The sequence below is a fragment of the Meleagris gallopavo genome, chromosome 2 (genome assembly GCF_905368555.1).
Source record: "Meleagris gallopavo chromosome 2, MGAL_WU_HG_1.1, whole genome shotgun sequence".
In the NCBI taxonomy this organism is placed as follows: domain Eukaryota; kingdom Metazoa; phylum Chordata; class Aves; order Galliformes; family Phasianidae; genus Meleagris; species Meleagris gallopavo.
In genome coordinates this window covers 65,543,198-65,565,304 of record NC_139405.1, presented here as the reverse complement: position 1 = coordinate 65,565,304, position 22,107 = coordinate 65,543,198, and the positions used below count along the sequence as shown (strand labels likewise).

General features: G+C 36.2%; 1 protein-coding gene across 3 annotated transcripts in view; it reads right to left on the bottom strand.

The window, feature by feature from the left end:
* CDK19 (cyclin dependent kinase 19) overlaps positions 1–22,107 on the bottom strand; it is a 140,442-nt gene that overhangs the window by 61,455 nt on the left and 56,880 nt on the right. For all 3 annotated transcript variants that reach the window (XM_085217475.1, XM_085217474.1, XM_019613055.2), the window contains 2 exons: positions 12,283–12,393; positions 2,780–2,920 (listed from right to left, as the gene is read on the bottom strand). In XM_085217475.1, coding sequence (XP_085073601.1) covers positions 2,780–2,920; positions 12,283–12,393 — 252 coding nt within the window. The remainder of the gene's footprint in view (positions 1–2,779; positions 2,921–12,282; positions 12,394–22,107) is intronic.

The following is a 22,107-nucleotide window of genomic DNA, read 5'->3' as shown; positions in this document are numbered from 1 at the left end:
ACTCATGCCCAACGACATGATACATATTGCAAGTCTGTAAATTCATTCTGCTTGCTCACCAGCTTTGTAACTCTTCAGTGATTTTGCTGGCTACTGCCCATCCTAAAAACAGCTTCAGAGTAACAATTTTACCTACCTAGCAATATGAATCCATTTAGAACAATAAAAAAAAAATCTTAGAAGTACATTTGCTATTCTATCTTAAGACTTTTCTTTAAAAAAAAAAAAAAAAAAATTAAGATAACACCAAACTAAGATTTAAATGATGTTACTAATACTCCTCAAATAGTTCCAAGCAAGTACTCTACAAAATACCTAACTTGTCATCTTTCTACTTTTTATTGCAACATTTGTTGAATAAACTCTAAAGGTCATTTCCGTAGCTGAGGAAAATTTGACTAATATCATCATAAATACTCTTAGAGAATCTAATTTAAAAAAAAAAAAAAAAAGAACCATAACATCACTTTTATGGATGTCATCATCTTTGGACTACATCCAAATGCATGCTAAAAATAGTAGGAACAGAGTTATATTAAATCAGGAAAGCACAAGGTGTCTTGATGCAAAATATTGGTTTACATAAAAATAGAAAAATATTTTTCCCATGGAAGTAAACTAAAACAGCCAAGGGAAAAAAAACACCAGACCAATTGCTCCTCATCTTAACAAGACATTGTGTGTTTATTTCTTGTAATTACACAGGAAACTCATGCTAGTGAAATCAGGCCTGAGGTAACAAAAAAAAGCAAAAATCACAAGTACGATCTTATAAATAAAAATCATAGAACAGTTTGGGTTGGAAGGAACCTTTAAGGTCATGTAGTTCCAATCCCCCTGCTATAGGCAGAAACATCTCCCACTAGATCAGATAATCACACGCAAAAGTTTCGGTTAACTGAGAATTTAAGTTGTTTACTAAACAAACACAACATCTCCTAATTTCGAAAGCAGACACATACAAAATACCATCACTTCTTATCAGTGGTTAAGATACAAACCAACAATTTGAAATACCTGAATTCTTCAGAGATTGACAATGATTTTTTAAAAAGCTAACAATTACGCATATACTTTCACACCACCACTGTACCAAGGCAATTTTTAATGTTTTCCTTTCTCTCATGGAGGCACTGAAAAATTAAACTTATTTACACGGAAACACATTAGATTCAACCAATTTCTATTCTCTCTTCCCAATTATGACTACATCAGCCAAGCACTATCACACCAGTGATATGAAAAACAGTATTTCATGAAAAGCAACCCTTACTTCTCAAAGCTGCAAGAGAAAAGAATTACATTAGGCACCAGCTCTGCTGCAACACATCAACAATTGATAAGACTTGCAAAGGAGCAGCACAGGTCACGCAAAACACCTGGTGCTAGAGGATAGAAATAGTTTCATGAATACATATTCTTCCATTAAACATAGCTGAATATAGACTTTTCAGGTGTTCCTTTTTAAATTGTGCCTAATTACATCTCAGCTTTCTGGCAAAACAACAGCTGTCTCCTTAGGAAAGTAATAATTGTAGCACAGAAGTCAAAGATGTATTTGCACTTGCTTCCTCCTTTTGCTCATGGCTACCAATCCGAAAACAACAATAAAAGCCCACAACTATGCTAACATCTGGAATTTATCAGAAAGGTCAACAATAAATACCAAAGAATGAGGCTAAAAAAAAAAAAAAAAAGTGATCCATGCCAAAACTTGAACACCAATTCTAGCCACTTATCAAAATTAAATAAATTTTATTTCAGAAGATATCTGTGATTTCCATTCCAGAGCTGTCTTAATTCACTCGTACCTTTCAAGATAACACTCAGTCCACATCCAAACATTAATCTGAACACATAACTACTATTAAGTACTTGAGAATAATCTATGTCTTGCTTACAAAACTAAATAAATTATTAGAAGCTTCTGGACATGCATACCCATTTTGACTAGGGCAACTATGAGAAATATCCAAACAGTCACTTCATACACAGATCACACTACACTTCCCACCATAGCTCCTACTGATCTTACTTTATCAATGCATCATAACTACAAGAAAGGATCTGGAATATTAACCACCATGTACTTGGTTTGCTTCACACTCAAAAATTCAGTTACAATGCAAGATCAGCAGACACTATGCCCATATTAATATTCTTCTTTTTATAACCACTGCAAGAGATTCACTTAAGCATTAGGGGTGGTGGGAAACTTTAAGGGAAAAAGGGTAACTAAGACAAGGCAACTGGCTGCCCTTGTAATCTGTAATCAACTTGAAGAGACACTCCAGGTCATGGGAAATTTCTAAGACGACAATCCTTTCAAAGTTCTCTTCCCACGGTCAGAAAAAAATACCGCATGGAAAAGAAACACTCCATGAAAAAAAACTACTCTTTCACTATCTTTTATAGTAACTTGTATGTGAGCCGAACAATGTACAAAGGTATCAATCACCTTTCTAGTTAAGTGCGTTTTCAAAGCAGTCCACAAACCTCTAAGAACGTTCAACCAATGCATTATCAGCTGGCTCAAGTACTGTTTGCGGATATTGACATTTGCAATCCTTTTACCGGATCCGTTGTCATTGTTTGAGCTCAGATGACTCAGACAAAAACAACGCTATTTTCATGTTTAAAATCACCATTGGTCTCCCACAACAATAACAGGAAGAACTGTACAGATCGATATGCAAGATTACTAACAGGGACTTTTCTCCTCCTACCCAATGATACACATGTAAAACTTTCCTAACCAGGTAAAGAATGCTCCACTTACCAGATCTCTATGAAGCACCCAGTTCGCATGGAGGTAATGGATTCCATCAAGGATCTGGTAGAGTAGTGATTTAACCATAGATCTTGGCAATTGCATGGGCTTTTTATTTGCTTTTGAGGCACGGTGAAACTTGATAATATGCTAGAAATAAAACAAGCAAAAACGTAAGCTTGTTAGACAACAAAAAAGAAAATCTTCCTACTTAAAAAAACTATTAACAATAAATAATGGAATGAAAAGCAAAGTCTGTTGAACTTTGCAATTAAAAATAACAGTGAGGTGCTCCCAATATCCTTAAATGTTTTGATCCTCTGAGTTGCTTGAAAAATAGCTGTCAAGCTTTTGATAATTTCTTAAGACTAGCTACTTACCTCCAGTAACATCTCTTATTCATTCTCCTCCCTCCCCTCTCCCACCATCCCACCTGGGATCCTCCTATCCTCACTGCTGCTAGATCACAAGCTTCTAAACCAGCAGCACCTATTGGAAAGAGACTTGCATTCCATGTTTCCACATCTTCTGTAAAAACACCTAGAACCGAGTACCCACTACTACACTTCAATATTCCCCCTAAATCAGAACCTAGCAGAGAAAATCCACATCATTAGGGTGAGATCATGCGCAAACATCTAAAAATCTTCAATGTTTTGGCCATATACTTCATTGATGAAGATAAGCTAGTGGTTCTTGGATTACAGAAGTCAGTCAGTCCACAAGAGAACAAATACTGCTTGAAACTGAAACCAGGGAATGCAAAATGGATTCCAGCATCAGTCAGTTGAAAGATTAAAAAAAAAAAAAAAAAAAAGAATGACAAGATTACTGACATATCATGAAATATTCATAAACTGATTAATATTTATTGTAAGATCTATGTGAAGATCATGTGTCAGGTTTGGTTTTGCTGCACGTATAACAAGAAATAAAATGGGATGAGGCCCTTCTACCTTTTCAATCCTCAGACAAGGGGGAGCTATACAAGGGACAAAACCAATTTTAACACACTGCCACTAAGCAAAAACTCATTCATTCTGATTAAAAAAAAAAAAAACCTTACTCTTTTTGAAGTAGATTCAAAGAAGCAAACAACAAAACAGTTTTCAATTACACACTTTTTGTGAGAAGAAGTTGCAAAGGCAGTTTGCATTTGTAATGAAAGCTATTCCAAATGTTAATCTTTAGAGTGGCAAGACTATCAATTACCCAATTTTTGAACAGGATTTGTCCAGTTCCAGATCATCCTCCTCCAAATTTAGGCGGTAGCCAATAGTTAGACCTCCACCACCACCACCCCACATTATGACTATCACTAGCAATCCAAATGGAAATGGTTATGGGTTAGTGTTTCCTCATGGATAATGCCACCTCTGGCTCTCATCAGAACCTCAGCAACTTCCAACACTTCAGCCACTGTTAAATTGTGGTTAGTAAAGTTATAGATACTACTATTTAAAGAGAAATTAAGAAGCAAAATTAAGTGCTTATTTCAATCAACATTGATGTTTCTGTTGATACTTCTAACTACTATGCATAAAACAGGAGTGCCTTTATATTAAAAAAAAAAAGTTTAAAATTAATCTGTAGGATTAATAGATTTGAATATATAAATGGGCTCTAGAAAACAAAGCTCTTGGTACCTGATTCTTTAATTGTACAATCACTTTGAAAACAATAAAGGAAAGCTTTAAGGAATAATTTCCCTGGACATGTTTTCACACTGTCATATCACAAAAAGACTGTCAGAACTTCAACTCGGAACCCCTACCTTCCAGCACTATACAATGCTCACTGGATAACAACTTTCATGTGTTACTACAATATGATTTAAAAAGCAGTAACCATTCTCTAAAACTCAAAATTAATATCTTGATATTAAAAAAATATATAAAAGAAGCGCACCAACAAGGCAAGGGTTTCAGCACACAGACACACCAGCCAATCAGAGCCCTTTTTCAACGCACATAAAACCACTAAAAAGGATTTCTTTACCCATTTGAAAATTGATTAGAATCCACAGAAAACATTCGTATTATAATAAAGGCACACAGAAGAAGACTCTGCAAAATGGCCTCATAGGCCATAACACAACTAAATTAGCACCTCAGGAGGAACTTTACACCTCTGGCCCCAGTAGAGATGTTCGAGTTACATCTCCCAAATGCAACAGCACTAGGCCGGGACCTCTGGTTTCTGCCCTACCCTCCCATGTTCCTGCCTGCTTTCTTTAGATGAACCAAGAAACCTGCCAAAGGCTTTGTCCCTTGAGAAATTAAAGCACTGAGCAGATACTTAAAGCAATGGGAGCGCCTACTTAGGAGCAGGATACTATTTATTAATGAAGCAGGTAGTAGCATGCCAGGGCCATGCACTGCAGCAATACTTTTAAATTAGAGTTGCTGAATGGAAAGATTTCCTGCTGCAATCTAAAGCAGGAGGTATTCTCTCTCTCTCTCTCTCTCTCTCTCTCCTGTTCCACATGAATACCTAGATGAACTTTTGAGGCAGGCATCTACCCTTACACCCAGTGCAAAGTACCTCCAAACCAGAGTTAGCAGCACTAAATCAGCACAGTGCAAAACTGAAATACTCAGCCTCAGTCAGACATCCTAGGTCAAGCTCCCACTTCAGAAAATGGCAGGGCTTGCTCTTATTTGCCTGTCAAATACCACCTAGGCACATTCAACATCTTGCTCACATGCTGGTTTGTCTTTGATAACATAGGATAGCATGCTCCTTTCTATCTGCTTTCAGTTCAGCTACTTAATGCGATTTTGTTTCTTTCAATACTCACAACGCTGTCGCTTAGCGGACTTCTGTAGGGCTCCAGTTTAGGGTCAGTTTTCTGCCCTAAAAATTGACATTTTCATCAATTACTTGGATACAGGACTTGAAGGTATACTAAGTAGATTTGCCAATGATACTAAATTAGGAGGACATGTTGACTCTTTCATGGGCAGAGAGGCCTTGAACCTTCTCCCAATGATAAAGTAAGTACCCACACAAGATGTGCAACCATGACAAGTGTCTGAGTTGCTAGTAGTAGTTAAAAGATCGAGTAGTATTAGAGGTGCAGAAAGAGATACCTGTTAGTAATCATAATCCAATAACAGCTAACAGTGAAAAGGAAGTACGTTAGTCCCTGGTGACAAAGAAATGCAGTCTTCACACGCATTTCAGTCCTCACTCTCCACCGTCACTACCAAAACCTGATACAAAGCTTATAGCAGTAGACACCCAAGATACCTATGACCAAGATCTGCAAGAAGAAAATGTACTTGCACCCAGCAGTGAATACTGTAAAAAGAAACAAGTACTTGTAGTGGGTAACTCCCTGTTAAAAGGCACTGAGCTCCCCTCTACCAGGCCAACTGAATCTCAAGAGATATGCCTCCTCCTCAGAACCAAGAGTTAGGACAAATTTACAATCAGGAAGATTAACATGGTGGAAAGGTGTTAGAGGAGCATAACAGCAAAGGGACTAGCACAGATGGAATGGTGTTACAAAGGGAAAGAAAAGGTGCTCATCCATCTCTGAAGATCTAGGCTTGCAGTAAAGATTCCACAAGGGACAGATCTCTAACTAGAGATCCTTCCTCAGTGGCAGTCAGCCCTTAAATGGGGTCTATGAATTGCCTTCACCTGTGCTCCCAAGGCTGACCCAGTCCTTTCCTTAGGTGTTAAATCACTGGTTCAGGCCGTGATTCAGTTACCATACAGACATCGCCAAAAGAAAATACACTTATGACTCATGGAACAGTATTAGTAGTTCATGCACCTTGTATGTTACCAAAAGTGTTGAAATAGGCTTGAAAATTGACTTATGAGAAACTACGTACATTTTCTAAACCTTCCACCATAAGCAATTTAAACAGAATACAAGGTAATACAGCTCAAATTCACTTAGTTCGTTCCAAGAAAATCCCTAGTATCCACATCCAGTTTTCAAATGAGCTCTCAAAAAGATCCTAATTTTAGTCTGCTTGTAAGCAAGTCAAGCTAATGCACACTATGGTTGTGTCATCCCATTCCTGATTCCAAGAACTGCTGTTCACTACAACAGTGTTTAAACAAACAAACAAGCTACATTCAGAAGTTCTCATGGAACTAAGTCCCTAAAGGTGGTATTTCACATGTGTCTGACTAAAAACTTTGCAATATGGGCTGCGACCTCAATAGACGTGAGATGATTCACGCAGGAGCTCGATCTTAAGACACAACTCACTGGAAAACCAGATTTCTTGAGCTCTACTACTTAAATATATTTATTTTTTAATTACATGCATCTCCATCTAGCTGATATACAATTTTTTCAACGCAGGTGCCTCTCCACACTGAAGTAAATTGTCTATCTGCTCCTATTCTTCAACAAAATACTTTTTACATATACCTACCCTCAACCAACTTCTGATAAAAAAAATACAATTATGTATGGAATTATACAATTCCAACACACCAGTAAAATTAGGTTTTATTATTAAAGAAATGAAGGTTTTACACATTAAACCTGTGCCAGGGTAAAGAGGATGATTCAGATTACATGGCATCAAGTCTTCTCTCTTCAACAATCAGTACTCAAACACTGTTATATATCAAATGTAAAGCACTTGAAAGGCAATGGAAAAATAAGAATCTGGAAATGTTACAAAAACTAAACATGCATTGTTTGCACAATATTCAAAAACAGGAAAAAAAAGACAGACCCAATTATCTTAATTTGTATTTGTTTGTTTCAGGCCTAAGCGTAGAACTAATTTCAGACACTAATGTTTAGACTAAAAAATTTCTGTTGAGGGTATATCACAAACTAAACTCATATCAAAACAAAAATGGATAGAAGTACTTCTACTGATATTGCATCCATTTCCAATTTCGGCTACATTATGACAGTCAACACATACTAGCCCACACAAAAGAGAAGACATAAAAATAAGCCTCCGTTCCCTCCTTCTTAACAATGTTGTTACATGGTTGTTCTTCAGAATCCCTTTAATCAAATTGCCAATGAAAAAAAAAAAAATCAATTCCCAAGAGACAAAAGGTCAACATTTTGACAGTGAAAGAAGCTTTAACATACTGCGTTTTGATAAACCTGACTTCCTTTAAATATCTATACTTTGAAGCATAGTGAACATAAAACAGATTTGGTATCATTTTCCCGCGTTTTGTAGGGGTCTCTCTAGTTCTTCTAGTTAAGACCAAAATATGTTCAGAAAAAAAAAACAAGAACAACCTTCAAACAGTAATAAAGTCAGAATTCAATTACCCTTTCACTATATACCTGAAATATCCAGTGTTCATGTCACTGCTAAATACAAATTATCCTTAAATTCCCACAACCTTGGCAAAAAATAAAGTGAAATTATTTAAGTATGTAGTGATTCTCAGACAAAACTACTATCAACAAGGAATGGTGTTGCCATCTGTAAGATGTTCAGCCAGCACTTTTGTGTCAAAAATAACCCCATCTATTTGGAAAGGCTAAATCATGCCATAAAGATGAATTTCCATAACAATGCCTGTTGATAAAAATCATATCTTCAAAGCAAACGACAGCTATGCCAGCCCACTCTCTTTTGCCCCCATAAATCCTACATTCTTCTATCATCTAGCAGAATCCTTCATTGGTAAAGACACGCAACAACAGAAGACTACACAGAGAATTACCTAGTGGACTGGAATTGGATTAAAAGAAAAATACACACATGGCTACAGAAAATTAGAAGAGAAAGATAAACCTACTACACTGAGAAAGGTATTTTAACGTGAATAAAAATATTTGTAATCAACAAGTATTATCATCATGACTGAAAGCTAAACTGAAACCTAAAGGAAGTCAGAGTTACAACTGATTATATCAGATTTGGAGAAGACTAACTTAGATCTATTATAAAACACTCATGTGATTAAGCACATTTGCAAGGTTATTGCACAAATTGGTATGTAAAACACTCGCAACCTCTTTTAGCACACAAGAATATTATTCAAAACATTGTTGAAACATAAACCCGTGCATTCAAAATAACTTTTTTTTCTTCAAGTCATTAAAGACCATAGAAGAAAAACAGATATATTAATTACAGGAATTATACTTTTCCATCCACACGTAGTTTTTCTCTTAGACTATGAACTCCTAACTACATACTTGAGAAGGTTAATTAAAAATAGTATCTACTCATGCATTTGAGATTAGCTCAGGTATGTGTTAAGTAGTTTTGTTTGTTTGTCTGTTTTAATCTAAACATGAATTAATCAAGAGAGAAAATCTGGATACAATTAGAATGAAAAGCACCCAAGACGTTATGAGTAAACACTGAAAAAGTGAAGTCACTCACTAGAAAAAGGAACAACAGATAGTTGGTTCTCTAGCTGTGAACATCCGAAACTGAAGCTTTCAATTAAATAAAACAGACATCAAAGTTGTGAAACTGAAGCAAATTACCAGGAGTTAAAAAAAAGAGTGTAGGCCATAACGCATGAGATACTCAATAACAGTGGCTGACACACACCTTTATAACCTTGTGTCAGATGTCTCTTTTGCACACAGTGAGATAAAAGCTAAGGAATCTCATTCACTTCATAGCATAAGCATATGTGAGCAGTGATGACACTGTAGACAATACACTACAAATCAGAACATGTGGCACATTCAATACCTTAAAAACGTTATCAGTTGTCAGAGACTAATAGCCCAGAAAAAATCATAAGGAAATCATTTGTGGATTACACTAAATTTTGGCAATTGTTTCAATTAAACATGAATTATAGATCAGTTGGTCAAAAAACCTGCTATATTCTTACACATTCTTTACTGTAATCCCATTAATACTTTTGCATAGTTTTGTACAACATTACTTGAGAGGCGATGAAGGAAAATCTTTGATAGACTTAGAAATCAGACAGTGAATATGTTTGCTAGCAATGACAAAGTCTTCATCAATACCTGTCAGAAGTTGTTCTAAAAAGGCATAGTTTTCTTCATCCCTTGAAAATGACTTCAACAGAAGTTACTGCAAGTTATACAATATGGTGCTATTTTAACTCAAATTTCAGATTTGAGTACACAAATCCTTGGGAATTAAATGCAAAGTTAAAAAAGAATGTTGCTCACTATAAACGAACTTTTTAATAAGCTTAATTGGCACCATCACTTTTCCTTATTAGAATGGGACAGTCTTCATCAGCATTACAAAATGAACAGAAAAAGATAGCATCTAACACAGTTCATTCATCTTTTGCCAAATATTTCCAGTACAGAAGCTAAAAATGTAATGATTTTAATTAATCTGTTTATAAGTAATGAGCATTTATTCTTCTCACTGAAGCCAGTAAGCCTTACTAAAGTTGGGCAGCTTTGAATAGAAGGAAGATTCCCATCCTTAAAAGCAAGATTTACTACATAACACTAAATATGTACATTTGAAACCACACTGGTCTCTGGGAGTCTGTATTTCTCTAGTGACGGCACATCAAGTCAATATTTATCAAAACTTAAATCTTACTAAATTTGATATCCACAATGAAGAGACTTACTTTGCCTTGAAGTGGTGCTGGGGAAGCACCTGGTGTAAAGCAATCGCAAAAATGTGCCAATCCCCTATTACAGTTCCTACCTCAAATTGCTGAAAGGGTACAAGTTGTAAAGCACAGAAAATGCAAAACACAACACAACACAGACAGAATGACAAGTGGTTGTTATCACTGAAATGTGTTACAAAGTAAGTGGATTTTCAGGAGGCTTTTGAAGAGGATAGTGAAGGATCTTTACGTACGTTAATTGGGAGGCTGTTCCATGTGTAGGAGGCAGCGTGGAAAAAGACACAAAGTAGGGAGTGAGCAAAAGAGACAAAAGGGGAATCAAGAGCGATGCTTGGGAAGTGCTGACAGTAAAGGAAATGAGGACCAAGGTTAAGCCAGAACCAAGATTGCCTTGAGTATGGCTAACTTTATGCAAGGGAGGAAAAAGAATTCCTGCAAAGGCTTAAGAAGCAAGGAAATATGGGCAATTATATAGGAAAGGAGAAATGACATGTGTAGCATGTCCCATAGGGAAAAAAAAAAAAAAAAGAAAAAAAAGAAAAAAAATAAAGAGTGGTAGGAAGCAGGAGACCAGTTCACATCAAATAACTAGTATAACAAGCATTCAATTTCAAATAATGAAAAAGAACGAAATTCACGGAGATTATGACCAATACTCAGCCAAGTGTAAGGAGTGGTAGGAACATTAACTGCAGCAATTCTTCAGATAAAGCTGTTAAGTTATACAAAAAATCACCATGTTGTGTAAAAAGCAGATGCCCCAAATAAATTTGAATGAAAAAGTTGAGCAACAGTATATTTTGAGCGTCTCTCAATGTAGCAGTAAAACATGTTTGTTGTGGCTGTTTTTTTAAAAATGAGTAAATTCAGCTGATGCACATATAAATTCTGTCCACACAGAGTTTTATCTGCTGCATTCCTATTCATCATCACTGGCACCATTTGGGAGAAATATACAAATTCACTGTACACATAAATGTGATGAAGAAAACTTAAAATACAAAGCTGCTACACTACAAGAGAAATTCAAATACATTTTTAAACATAAAAAGGGACTGAAGTCCCATGACTTCAATTATTCTAAGTCTACTTTTCTTCCAGATTACACTTTTTTTTTTGTCATTTACAAGCACATATGCATTAGCTCTTGTACAAAAAAAAAAATTAAAAAAAAACCAACCACTCTGTCACTATCACAGTATCATTACCAAGAGCAATTTCCATATTACTGAAGCCTTAAGAAGTAATATTGGAATTCATTTTTTCACTTCCTCTTTTTTATAGTATTTTCAAAGGAATTATAAACATATTGATTACTAGTCATGTTTGATACCTTTTGGTTTTAAGTCTTAATCTAAGTCCAGGCAACTCATTTCTTATTGAAGTCTTTTCACATTTCACTGGAAATTCACTGACATGCAAGCCTCTATTCCTCTCCCATGTAATCATAGCACATCAGCAGACCCAATCAATAGTGCTTACTTTTTATTTTATTTTATTTTATTTTCATTCCACTCGTATTACCACAAATCCACTGTTCAGAATTAAATGACAGAATGTGAATGCCATTGTATCTCAGTAAAAGGACTCAGTAAATAGTCCCACTCTTTCTTTTTCCTTTTTCTTTGTATTGATAAAACTGTAGGGAAAATAAAATACTAAATAGATTTCCAATCTCTGTTTTAGAAGGTCTCAATTTAGGAATACCATCTTTAACCCTAATTAAATCTTAATGGGACGTTGTTTTAGCTTCAAAATTAAGTCTGGCATATTAAAAATTCTACAGAGATTTTGCAAGTTTTAAGGGAAAGATCAAAGTGTAATAAGAACAGGATGTCAGTTAGACCCTGAATTACACAGGAAGAAACGTATGCATCTCTGTGTTATACGAAGGCACAACACACACACTTCAGCTTGTCCAAGCTCCTATTACACTATGTCAAACATTCAGGGAAATCTGTACTTACCCACAAGTCATGCTCAGCATAATCAAACAGCAGCCAAACCTTTCTGTCACTGTGAGAAAGGAAAACCTTCTGTAATGCAATCACGTTAGGGTGCTTCAACTCTCGTAAAAGCTGCAAAGAGATAGACAAGCTGTTGTTATTTCCACATTTGTTAAAATAAAAAAAAATAAAAATGTACTAGTCTTACCACAACTAAATAAACAATCCTAAATAGGCCCTAGAAGAGAAATACTGTATAACATCATTATCAGAGGTAAACATCAGAACTTTAAAATGTCAGATTGAAGCTGATGCAGACCACCAAATTCCTCATGTGGACAATACAGTTAGTGATTACCACACAGTTGTTTTGTTTCCCATAATTTTTTGCATTTCATTCTTGTCTCAATTGCGTGAAAGTCTATAGGGTCCTTGTTTTCAGAACATAAGGGTGTTTTGAAAGAAAAGTTTACCAAATAACTGTTATTAATAGATGTTTCAAGTACTCTTCTGTAATCCAGGTATAAACCTGGACTTACTGTTTGCCAGAAACAAAAAACAAGTAGGTCTCATGACTACTATACCCATAATTAAACTGCACATGAAGGCATGCACCACCGCTGAAGTCACCGTTCTGACAGATTAAATCAGTCCTCAGAGGGAACTGGGAAGCAGTCATTCCAAAAATATCATTCCCATAGAATCACTTTTTGTTTTTTGAGACGCTGCCTTCATAAAAATGATTCATCACTTCTGTTTTATCTGAAAATTGCTTGCATCTGCAATACTACTATATGAATTGCCAAGCATCAGTTTCTAACGGCTAAACAGTAATTAGCGTAGACTCCAAAGTACATCTGAGACAGACAAATCATCCTCCTTTTTTCCCCCTTCAGAAAAAAGACATTAGATGTTAATTTTAGGGTGAAAAAAATGAAAGTGATTAATTGTAAGTCATACTGTCCCTTGGCTATACAGATACTTTTCAAGACACGAGATCTTCTAAAGAATATTAAAGTAGTTTAAATCACTTCAGTTTTCCAGGAAATTAAATAATTTAAGTGTTTCTTTTCTAGCATGCAGGAATTATTTTCTTCTGTTTCTTCCTTTCCCTAACACAAAGGGTTAGCTAGCTCTGAAAGATGTTCCTACCTAATGAACTCATAAGCAGTCATTGTCAGGTATCACATTTTATCACTTAGACAGTAACATTAACTCTTAAGTTATAAACTATCAGAAACGTAAAGATTATAATTGTGTCTCCTTGACATATGTTAAAAAAAAATACTGCCATATACCTTCGCTTTTAGCAATGCTAAAACTATTTTCCAGTATGGATTGCTTCTGACTTTACACTGTTTTAAATAAAGTAAAAAAAATCTTATATAGCAGGAACTTTTTTATTATTATTATTTTTTATTTTTTATTTTTTTTTTAAGACACTGTTAGCAACAACACTGAGATAAAATAATTTTAAATTTTGAAACAGTCAGTGAGATGAAGCATTCTCTCAAGAACTTTGCAGGAAGAAATAGCCAAAGAGCACTGAGCTCCATAATAAAAATCAGCATATAATATAACAGAAGTTCTATGTACAGCATAAGAACAAAAACAATGCCTGAAGCATTCTGCATTAACTTAAAGGCACTACACAAAGGAGGCACGCATGCATACATTCTTCAGTTCTAAGCAACAGTGTGCTCAAGCCAAGCTGAGCAGAGGACTTGTGTAGTGGTGCTCATGTGCCAGATTAATAAGCAAAGCCTGAAACCTTTCCTTTTCATGGAAGCCACGTGAAAGCACTGTCCCTTTTCAAAAAAAGTGGTACATTTCTTATCCACAACAATGACACGCATTCATTTATAACAAGTAGGCTATTTTTAATGCATTTTTTCTCATCTTTTGATGCACCTTGGATGAAATAACAAGCAACTTTAAATAAAACCTCTCACATGAAAGAATCAAACTCATGCTGGTTTGATCTTAAACACTGATTTCTGCAAAAACCACAAGGAAGAAATCATTATGTTATTGTGATGTTATACATGTTGAGCTTCCACCAGAATTTCTGTATCTGAATAGAGTACTATAAGGTCAAAGAACAGCAGTCAGAGATGGAAAGAGGTCTCAAATTAACAAACTCTGCTTATCCATGTTACAGGCACTCTATCTGTCTGCTTTTCAAGTCTACTCTGCTCTGAAAGTAAATTAACATTATTACAGAATTTTTGAGAGGCTACCTAGCCAATTTTCCTAATTACAATGGAAGCTGGAGAGGTCCCAGTTAAATCTAGAATCACTCAGGTTGGAAAAGACCTTAAAGATCATCAAGTCCAATCACTCATTGACTGGAAGCTGGCAAATGTTGTCCCACATTTCAAAAAGGACAAGAAAGAAGACCCCAGTAATCATAAGCCTGTCAGTCTCACCTCAGTGCCTTGCAAAATTATAGAGATTATTCTGAGAGTTATTGAAAAGCATCTGAAAGACAAAGCAGCCATTGGTCACAGCCAACTTGGGTTCATGATGGGAAAGGCTTGCTCGATTAATTTAATTTCCCTTTTATGATAAGGTTACTCAGCTTGGTTGACCAAAGGATTTTTGGATTGCAACAAAGCTTTCAATACAGCTTCTCACAGTATCTGTCTGGGCAAAACAGCCAGCACACAGCTGGATGAACACACAATGCAATGGATAATGGGTAAAGCTCAAGTGATAGCAAGCTAAATCAGGCTGGCTGTTTCTTCTAGGATTCATCAGGATTCCACTGTGGGGGCAGTTCTCTTCAATGTTTTTGTCAGTGACTTGGATACAGGACTTAACAGTATATTACTTGAATTTGCAAACAACTCTGCATCAACCATTTTTTTATATATTTTTTAAATTTTTTTAAACTAAACTGCTCCATAAGTATGTACTGCTTTAAAGGAAGCCAGGCTAGCATCCAGTTCTTAGTTAACCTTAAACTAGAATATAAAGGCCTTATGTCAGACTTGCCACTTCTGTTTTTTGACTGTTTCTGCTATGATGGGAAGTGGCTGTTTTTTGTCATTGTGCAGGCTGAAAATGAACCCAAATTCAAGCTCCCTGAATGAGGAAAAAGAATTCTTCCTTAAATACATTATCAAACAGGAAGTGCGGGGCTGAAAGGACAAAAAGGAGAGTTTTAAGACTACATTTAGACAAAACTGTAGCCTAGTCTAATGACTCACCTCGCAGTTTCACCCTTTTGCTATTCACTTGATGAGCTGTCACATGCCAAATATATAACAGTTGTGAAATGGTTGCATGTCAATTCTTCACGATAAACACATTTCACAAATGTGTATTTTAGTTGCACCTAGAATCCCAAGGACAACTTCAGAGCCATGGTAAATCATTCTCTGCAGCTTTTCTGAACCACGGATTACTGCATAAACTTTGAACATATAAGACAGAGGAATGAAATACAATACCATTTTTTCTTAGGGCTTGTGAAGAACTGGGAGATTGGGTTAATCCAAAGCTCAAGGCAGAAGGAACTAATACACTGTTTTTGTATTTGTAAGATTCCAGTCTTCATGACCACACTTCATTACAAAAATAATCCAAACATAAAAAATCTGCAACTGCTAGAATTTATTATCAAGTGAACACAGCACCCTATCTTAATAGTGCTTCAGCTTACTGTTCCTTCTCTACAATTCTATTTCCATTATGCTCAATTTGCAGTAAAACTCTAGTAAAGAGTCTGTCTCTTAGGTGACGTACAATACACTTCCTTCTTGTTAATAGCACACAGAGCCATTTTAGTCATGAAGTCTTTGGGAAAGGCAACAGTTTAAATTGTCAACATCCTGTGCAACTTTGGATTTAGAGAATAAATCCAGATACACTAGCTGAGGTATTTACAGGAGAGAAAGGGATGTACTGATATAAACTCATAATCTTTGTGATACTGCTTTGAAATAATATATACGGTTTTTACCTGGGTTTAAACATCTCCCTCTCCACACACACACACACAGATTAACTTCCTGAAAAGAGGAAAAGGCGATTAAAGGAGCAAACAATCTATCCCTCAACAAGGGAAGAAAATCTTGCCCGATTACTGTAGCAAATCAACTACTAAAAAGAATTAATATTGATACCCACTAAAATACAAAGGTGTGAGCACCAAAGACAAAAGACATAATTATGCTGTAAGGAAAAAACAAACTATCAGATAAAGTGACCCTCAAAGATGGCATCTCAAACACAAAAGTTCAGGAATAGCTTCTCAAGAGCAATGAAAACAGCATCTCATTTGCAGTTTGATCATCACAGGAAACTCATTACTTAATGACTCCAATTTAACCATCTGCCACTAGATGCAGTGATGCAACATCTATGAAGACCTAGCTTTTATAGAAACTTTCAGAAAAGGTAGTTTGGTGGGGTCTTATTGATCACCTCCAGGAGATGAACGTATTGACAGACAGCTCCTACAGTAATTTGTTTTAAGCTCTTTGAACTTAGGCTACAAACTGTCTATCAATATACCACACAAGCAACTTTTGTATGACAAGCAGTTAGGAAGTCTCTTGCTCTTTTGCATTAAGGAAGTTCTGCTTTCTATAAAAAACTACTTCTGTAAGAAGGACAGAAAAGAGTTTCACTGTTACTACCACAAACAAAATGATCAATTCTGAGGAGTTTAGCACTATTAAAAATAGTCAGGCAGTACGTTTCTAAAGGAAACAACTTCCACACAAACAGTTTTTCCATCATCAGGTAAAATAATGCTTTCTTTCTACCACCTACAAAATCAGGGTGGACACAAACCCTTTCATCTCACTGTGAAAGTAAGAAAAAGGAAAATTAGAGAAAATAGGAAGACAAACACTACTGTCAATATTTACACCCGTAAACCTTGCAGTAAACATGTACTATGTCAGTGGAGGCAAAACTCCATCACCTTCAGAAGCGAATTCTGAGGTCAGATCATCTCATCTAAGAGGTATTCCCATCTTTCAGTTTACTCTGGTCCTCCGATCCTAGTTAATCCACTCCGGAACACCCCTGGTAATTTCTTCGATGGAAATATAGTCAGTGATGCACTTAACTGCTTTCAAAGTTAGAACCAAAACCTTCAACTGACGGAAACGTGGATCAGAAGTTGTCATAAGAAAGAACAAAATGTAAACCTAATGGCTCACAATGGCAGTTCTACCCTGTAGAATTAGAACTGCTGTCTTGTGTGATGAATATATTTAAAGCCTCTAGGATCAATGAAGTTACTTAAAATTGAAGCTGGGATTTTCAAAGGAATCTAAAGATCATCATTTTACTCCTACAGAAGCTCTTCAAGAATTTTAACCTATTTAGATGTTATTAATCAAGACTAGATCCTCTCCTCCATGTTATTAACTATTATTCTTTTCACATAGACACTCTAATGCCTATTATAATACTGAGTTCAAGCTGCAGTTTTTCCCTCAGGGAAGCAAATGGGCCTCTCTCAAAATGTAAACAGGCAGCTATTAAGTTTATTAAATTTGTAAGAACAATTCTTTGTTAAATTTAACTTCTGCTAAGGGTCCCAAAGATATCAGGAAGAAGAAAAAAAAGACAGGGACAGAAAAAATTACACTTACAAAGGTATTGCATAGTTGAAGTTCAAAAGAGTGCCTTTACTCAGTCACAGCTTCAAAGTGAACAGGTATTGAGGGCCCAGGTACCAGCCCATACAGCCATAAGCTGCTGGATGTAAACATATATATAAGAAGTCTCACAGAAAGATGTGGGCAGCATATACAGATGGATACACACACACATGAAAGTTAAATAGCAGCCTACACACTGCTTCAGAGAGAAGATAGTTTTTTGCAAACTGCTCTGTTTGAATCCTATCCTTGGACAGACATCAGAATGCAAAACCAAGGTAGGGAGACAGACTAAAATGCCAAAAATACAGCTAACACTCTTACATTAACTGCTCTGAGCCCTGTCTCAGATTGCAAGGCACATTCTACATAAAAAGGCAGGCTAAAGTATTTTAAACACGAGTTTAAGCAGAGTCTCTTGCTCCATCTAGTTTTCCTATTTTACTCCAAGCAGTCTTCACACTTCACCCCTCCAATTCTGCTTTATACTTCCTCCAACCATCTCAACCAAGCAGCTCCTAAACTGCAAGAACTGCAATCTTCCATAAGAGAAAGACAAAGTTAGTTCCAAAAAATAAATAAATATGAGAAGACATTGAACAGAATCTAGCCAGTAACTCATCAAAAGTTAGGACAGGAAGAGGACAAAAAGCTGTCACATCCTACTCCTATGACAATGATTAAGAAAATATTTATAGAATCAATATTTTCATTTCAAGAGCTGAAAAAATAACGGTATTATGAAACAAAAGCACAGCAAAAGATTTCCAAAATATCATTCGTACCTAATAAAAATTAATAGAAACTAGGGTGACTGCATTTTAAATTCCTGAGGTTCCCAGAAAAAGCAAGTTAGCCTTAGCATGTTTCTTTAAGAACATATAAAGAAACACAAGTATAACAATTCTTTCCAGGGACTTTCAAAAATAAAGAAAAGACTACTGTAAAGTTATTTCTCAAACAAGGAAAAATTTTTAATACATCTGTATAAGGAAATGCTGATGTCAAGATCACATGATAGCAACTTAGCTCCATGCACATACCCTCACACAGAGGTTGCCCAAGGAGGTTGTGGATGCTCCATCCCTGGAGGCATTCAAAGCCAAGCTGGATGTGGCTCTGGGCAGCCTGGTCTGGTGGTTGACGACCCTGCACATAGCAGGGGGGTTGAAACTAGATGATCTTTGGGGTCCTTTTCAACCCAGGCCATTCTATGATTCTATGAATAGAGAAACTTAAGCTGTCTCTCTCTCCACATAAGATCTTTTCCTAATTTGATCCACAACAAAATAAAACAACATTCATCCACTTGGACAATACCAACAAGTTGAACATATCTATAGAAAGTAAACTGCTGAAAAGTCATTGATTTTCATATTGATTTTTTTTGTCTGAATTTACTTTGCAGTTGACTGGAAAAAAATTTTGTTCTGTTACTGAAAAGATAAATTAAAAAAAAACAAAAAAAACTTTCCCATATGAACAAAGATACTTAACCAGAAAGCTACCTAAGAACAATCTTTATAATGAAGGGGAGAGGAGGGGGGGGAGAAATAATCACAAAAACACTGCTAACGTATTTTTAAATTCAGAAGTGTTGTCACGCAATTTCACAAGCCTAAACATTTGGTCTGGCTTTTTAAACTGCAGTTGATCTACATGTACCCTGCTTGTTCTAATGTTTCTGCACTTTCCTGATTTCCTGGCCATCCCTGCTCTTGCACTGTATCTCACAAAAATAAACAGTGCCAGCAACTGATGTTTTCCAACACACCTGCAGAAGGATAACACAGACGATCAGACATGAAATCTGATCAATCCTCAGTTTTTTTAAAGGCTTTCCTCTCAAAAGTGCTTACACAAGATACATTACATGAATCAGAGTAAGAAGAATAGCACTTCTGCTTTTGTAATTTTATAGAAGAGAAAGAACACGTCCAAATCTACATGACAAACTATTACTTTGTCACATTTTCATACTCTTCTAATTTTATACTTCTCAATGCAGGCTTGCAGAAACAGTAACAGAATTACTAAAGCAGCTATATATTAGCACCTATCAATGAAATAAATGAGACACATTCATCCACTGAACAAGTCAGGATTTTTCAAAAAAAACTTTTCTATAAATGATAAGCTTTCCTTCTCAAAAGAGGGAGCATTTTAGTTCCTAGGACAAGGAAGGCATGCATTCAGTTTGAAAAGCTTGTAAGTAACAAGCTGATTGTTTACAAAATACTTTTCCTTTATTTTGAAAGTTTACTTGAGTTTTTTTGTCCTCTGCTTGACTTTTTCCTTCGTGTGTTTATTATTAAATCAAATTTTCATTTTTGTGATGCTATTTTATTTTCCACAGTCTATGTGTTATAAATTACACAACATAAATTAATATCATGGAATCACAGAATCCTTAGAGCTGGAAGGGACCTTAGATGGAAAGGCCATCTAATCCAACTCCCCTGCAGTGAACAGGGACATGCACAGGTAGATCAGGTTGCCCAGAACCTGATCCAGCCTGGCCTTGAATGCCTCCGGGGACGGGGCTTCCACCACCTCTCTGGGCAACCTCTTCCACTGGTCACCATCCATACTGTAAAAGACTTTTCCCTTATAACCAACGAAAATGTACCCTTTTTAAGTTTGAAACCACCTCCCCTCATCCTATTACCACAGACCCTGCTAAAGAGTCTTGTCCCCTTCTTCCTTAGATCCCCCCTTCAGATTTTGAAAGGCTGCAATGAGGTCTCCCTGGAAGCTTCTCCTCTCCAGGCTGAACAGCCCCAGCTCTCTTAGCCTATCTTCATAGGAGAGGTGTTCCATCCCTTGGATCATTTTTGTGGCTCCCCTCTGGATATGCTCCAACAGATCTATATCTCTCCTGTACTGGAGACTCCACATGTGGATGCAGTACTCCAGGTGAGCCCTCACCAGCACCACGGAGTAGAGGGGCAGCATCACCCTTCCCAACCTGCTGGCCACACTTCTTTTCATGTGGTCCAGGATACAGTTCACTTTCTGGGCTCACTGGCTCATATCAGCTTGCCATCCACCAGTTTATATCCACTGTGCCATCCACCAACAAGTTATACAAGTTATACAAGTTATTTGACAGTTCTCATGAAAATACAGTATAGATTATGAAGAAACTTCCGCTCCGCATCTTAGATCCTGTTAGTGATAATGGCACAGACTCCCAACTTGGTAAATATATCCGCTGAGAGAAGTGAAGCTTTGTGCCTCTTCAATGCTTCCAACGCTGAAGTCCACAATCACATGACATGGAAATTCCTTGGCTTTGTTTCTGTCCAGATCCAGAGCTTATCAAGCACAACACTGCTGAGCTGCTCTACATCCCTCTCACCCTTATAAGCAAATCCTCTGCCTAAGACACCTGTAAAATTATATCTGCAAGAGGTTCTCAGACTAGATAAAACAGATTATGCTCAGTAACAAAATGCTGGGAGACTCCCAGCATCTTCTCTTAATCTGAGGTCTCCCATGAAGGGGAAACCTTTGTTTCACTGCACTGCTAAATGAAAAGGACAGAGTAGCTGAAAGGACAGAGCTCAAGTGCATAAGACCTCATGACAATATTCCCCATTAAGTATCATGGAAATATTAGATTTTTCAGGAAGGAATATTATAATCTTGTACATTACAGTTTTCAAGAACAGTACTACACAACAAAAATGCTATGTTTTTTTATATCAAGGTTAAAAAAAAAAAAATTCTTACATTCTCACAGACAGAAAGCAAAAAAAGGAAAAGGAAAAATGTAGAGAGAAAAATTGATGGCTATCCTTCATACGTACTCATTCTACCTATTCCAGACTGGTAGGCAGGAGCTTTGATGTATCATTTATATTTCAAGTCATCTTTAAGTCACAGTTAAGAATTCAAAACATTAAGCACATTAAACCCGTGCTCCTTATGTGAATTAAATGAATCCGAATAATGGCATCCATTAAAGTTTGATGTACTTCATTCATCTGATGTATGTAAATGCTTTACCTCTCATTAAACAAGCTAATAGACAAGCCTACAGCTGCAAGTATCAATTCAGTTTAATACCACACTCAAAGAAAGAAACTGGACTGCAGACTTGAGAGAAAGTGAATATTTTTTGGTTCTTGACTTTATTAATTTGGGTCTGTCTAAAATCACAAAAAAAAAAATCTGCACCATTTTACAGTCAGGTTTCTCATATGTTCTCTCAGGACAA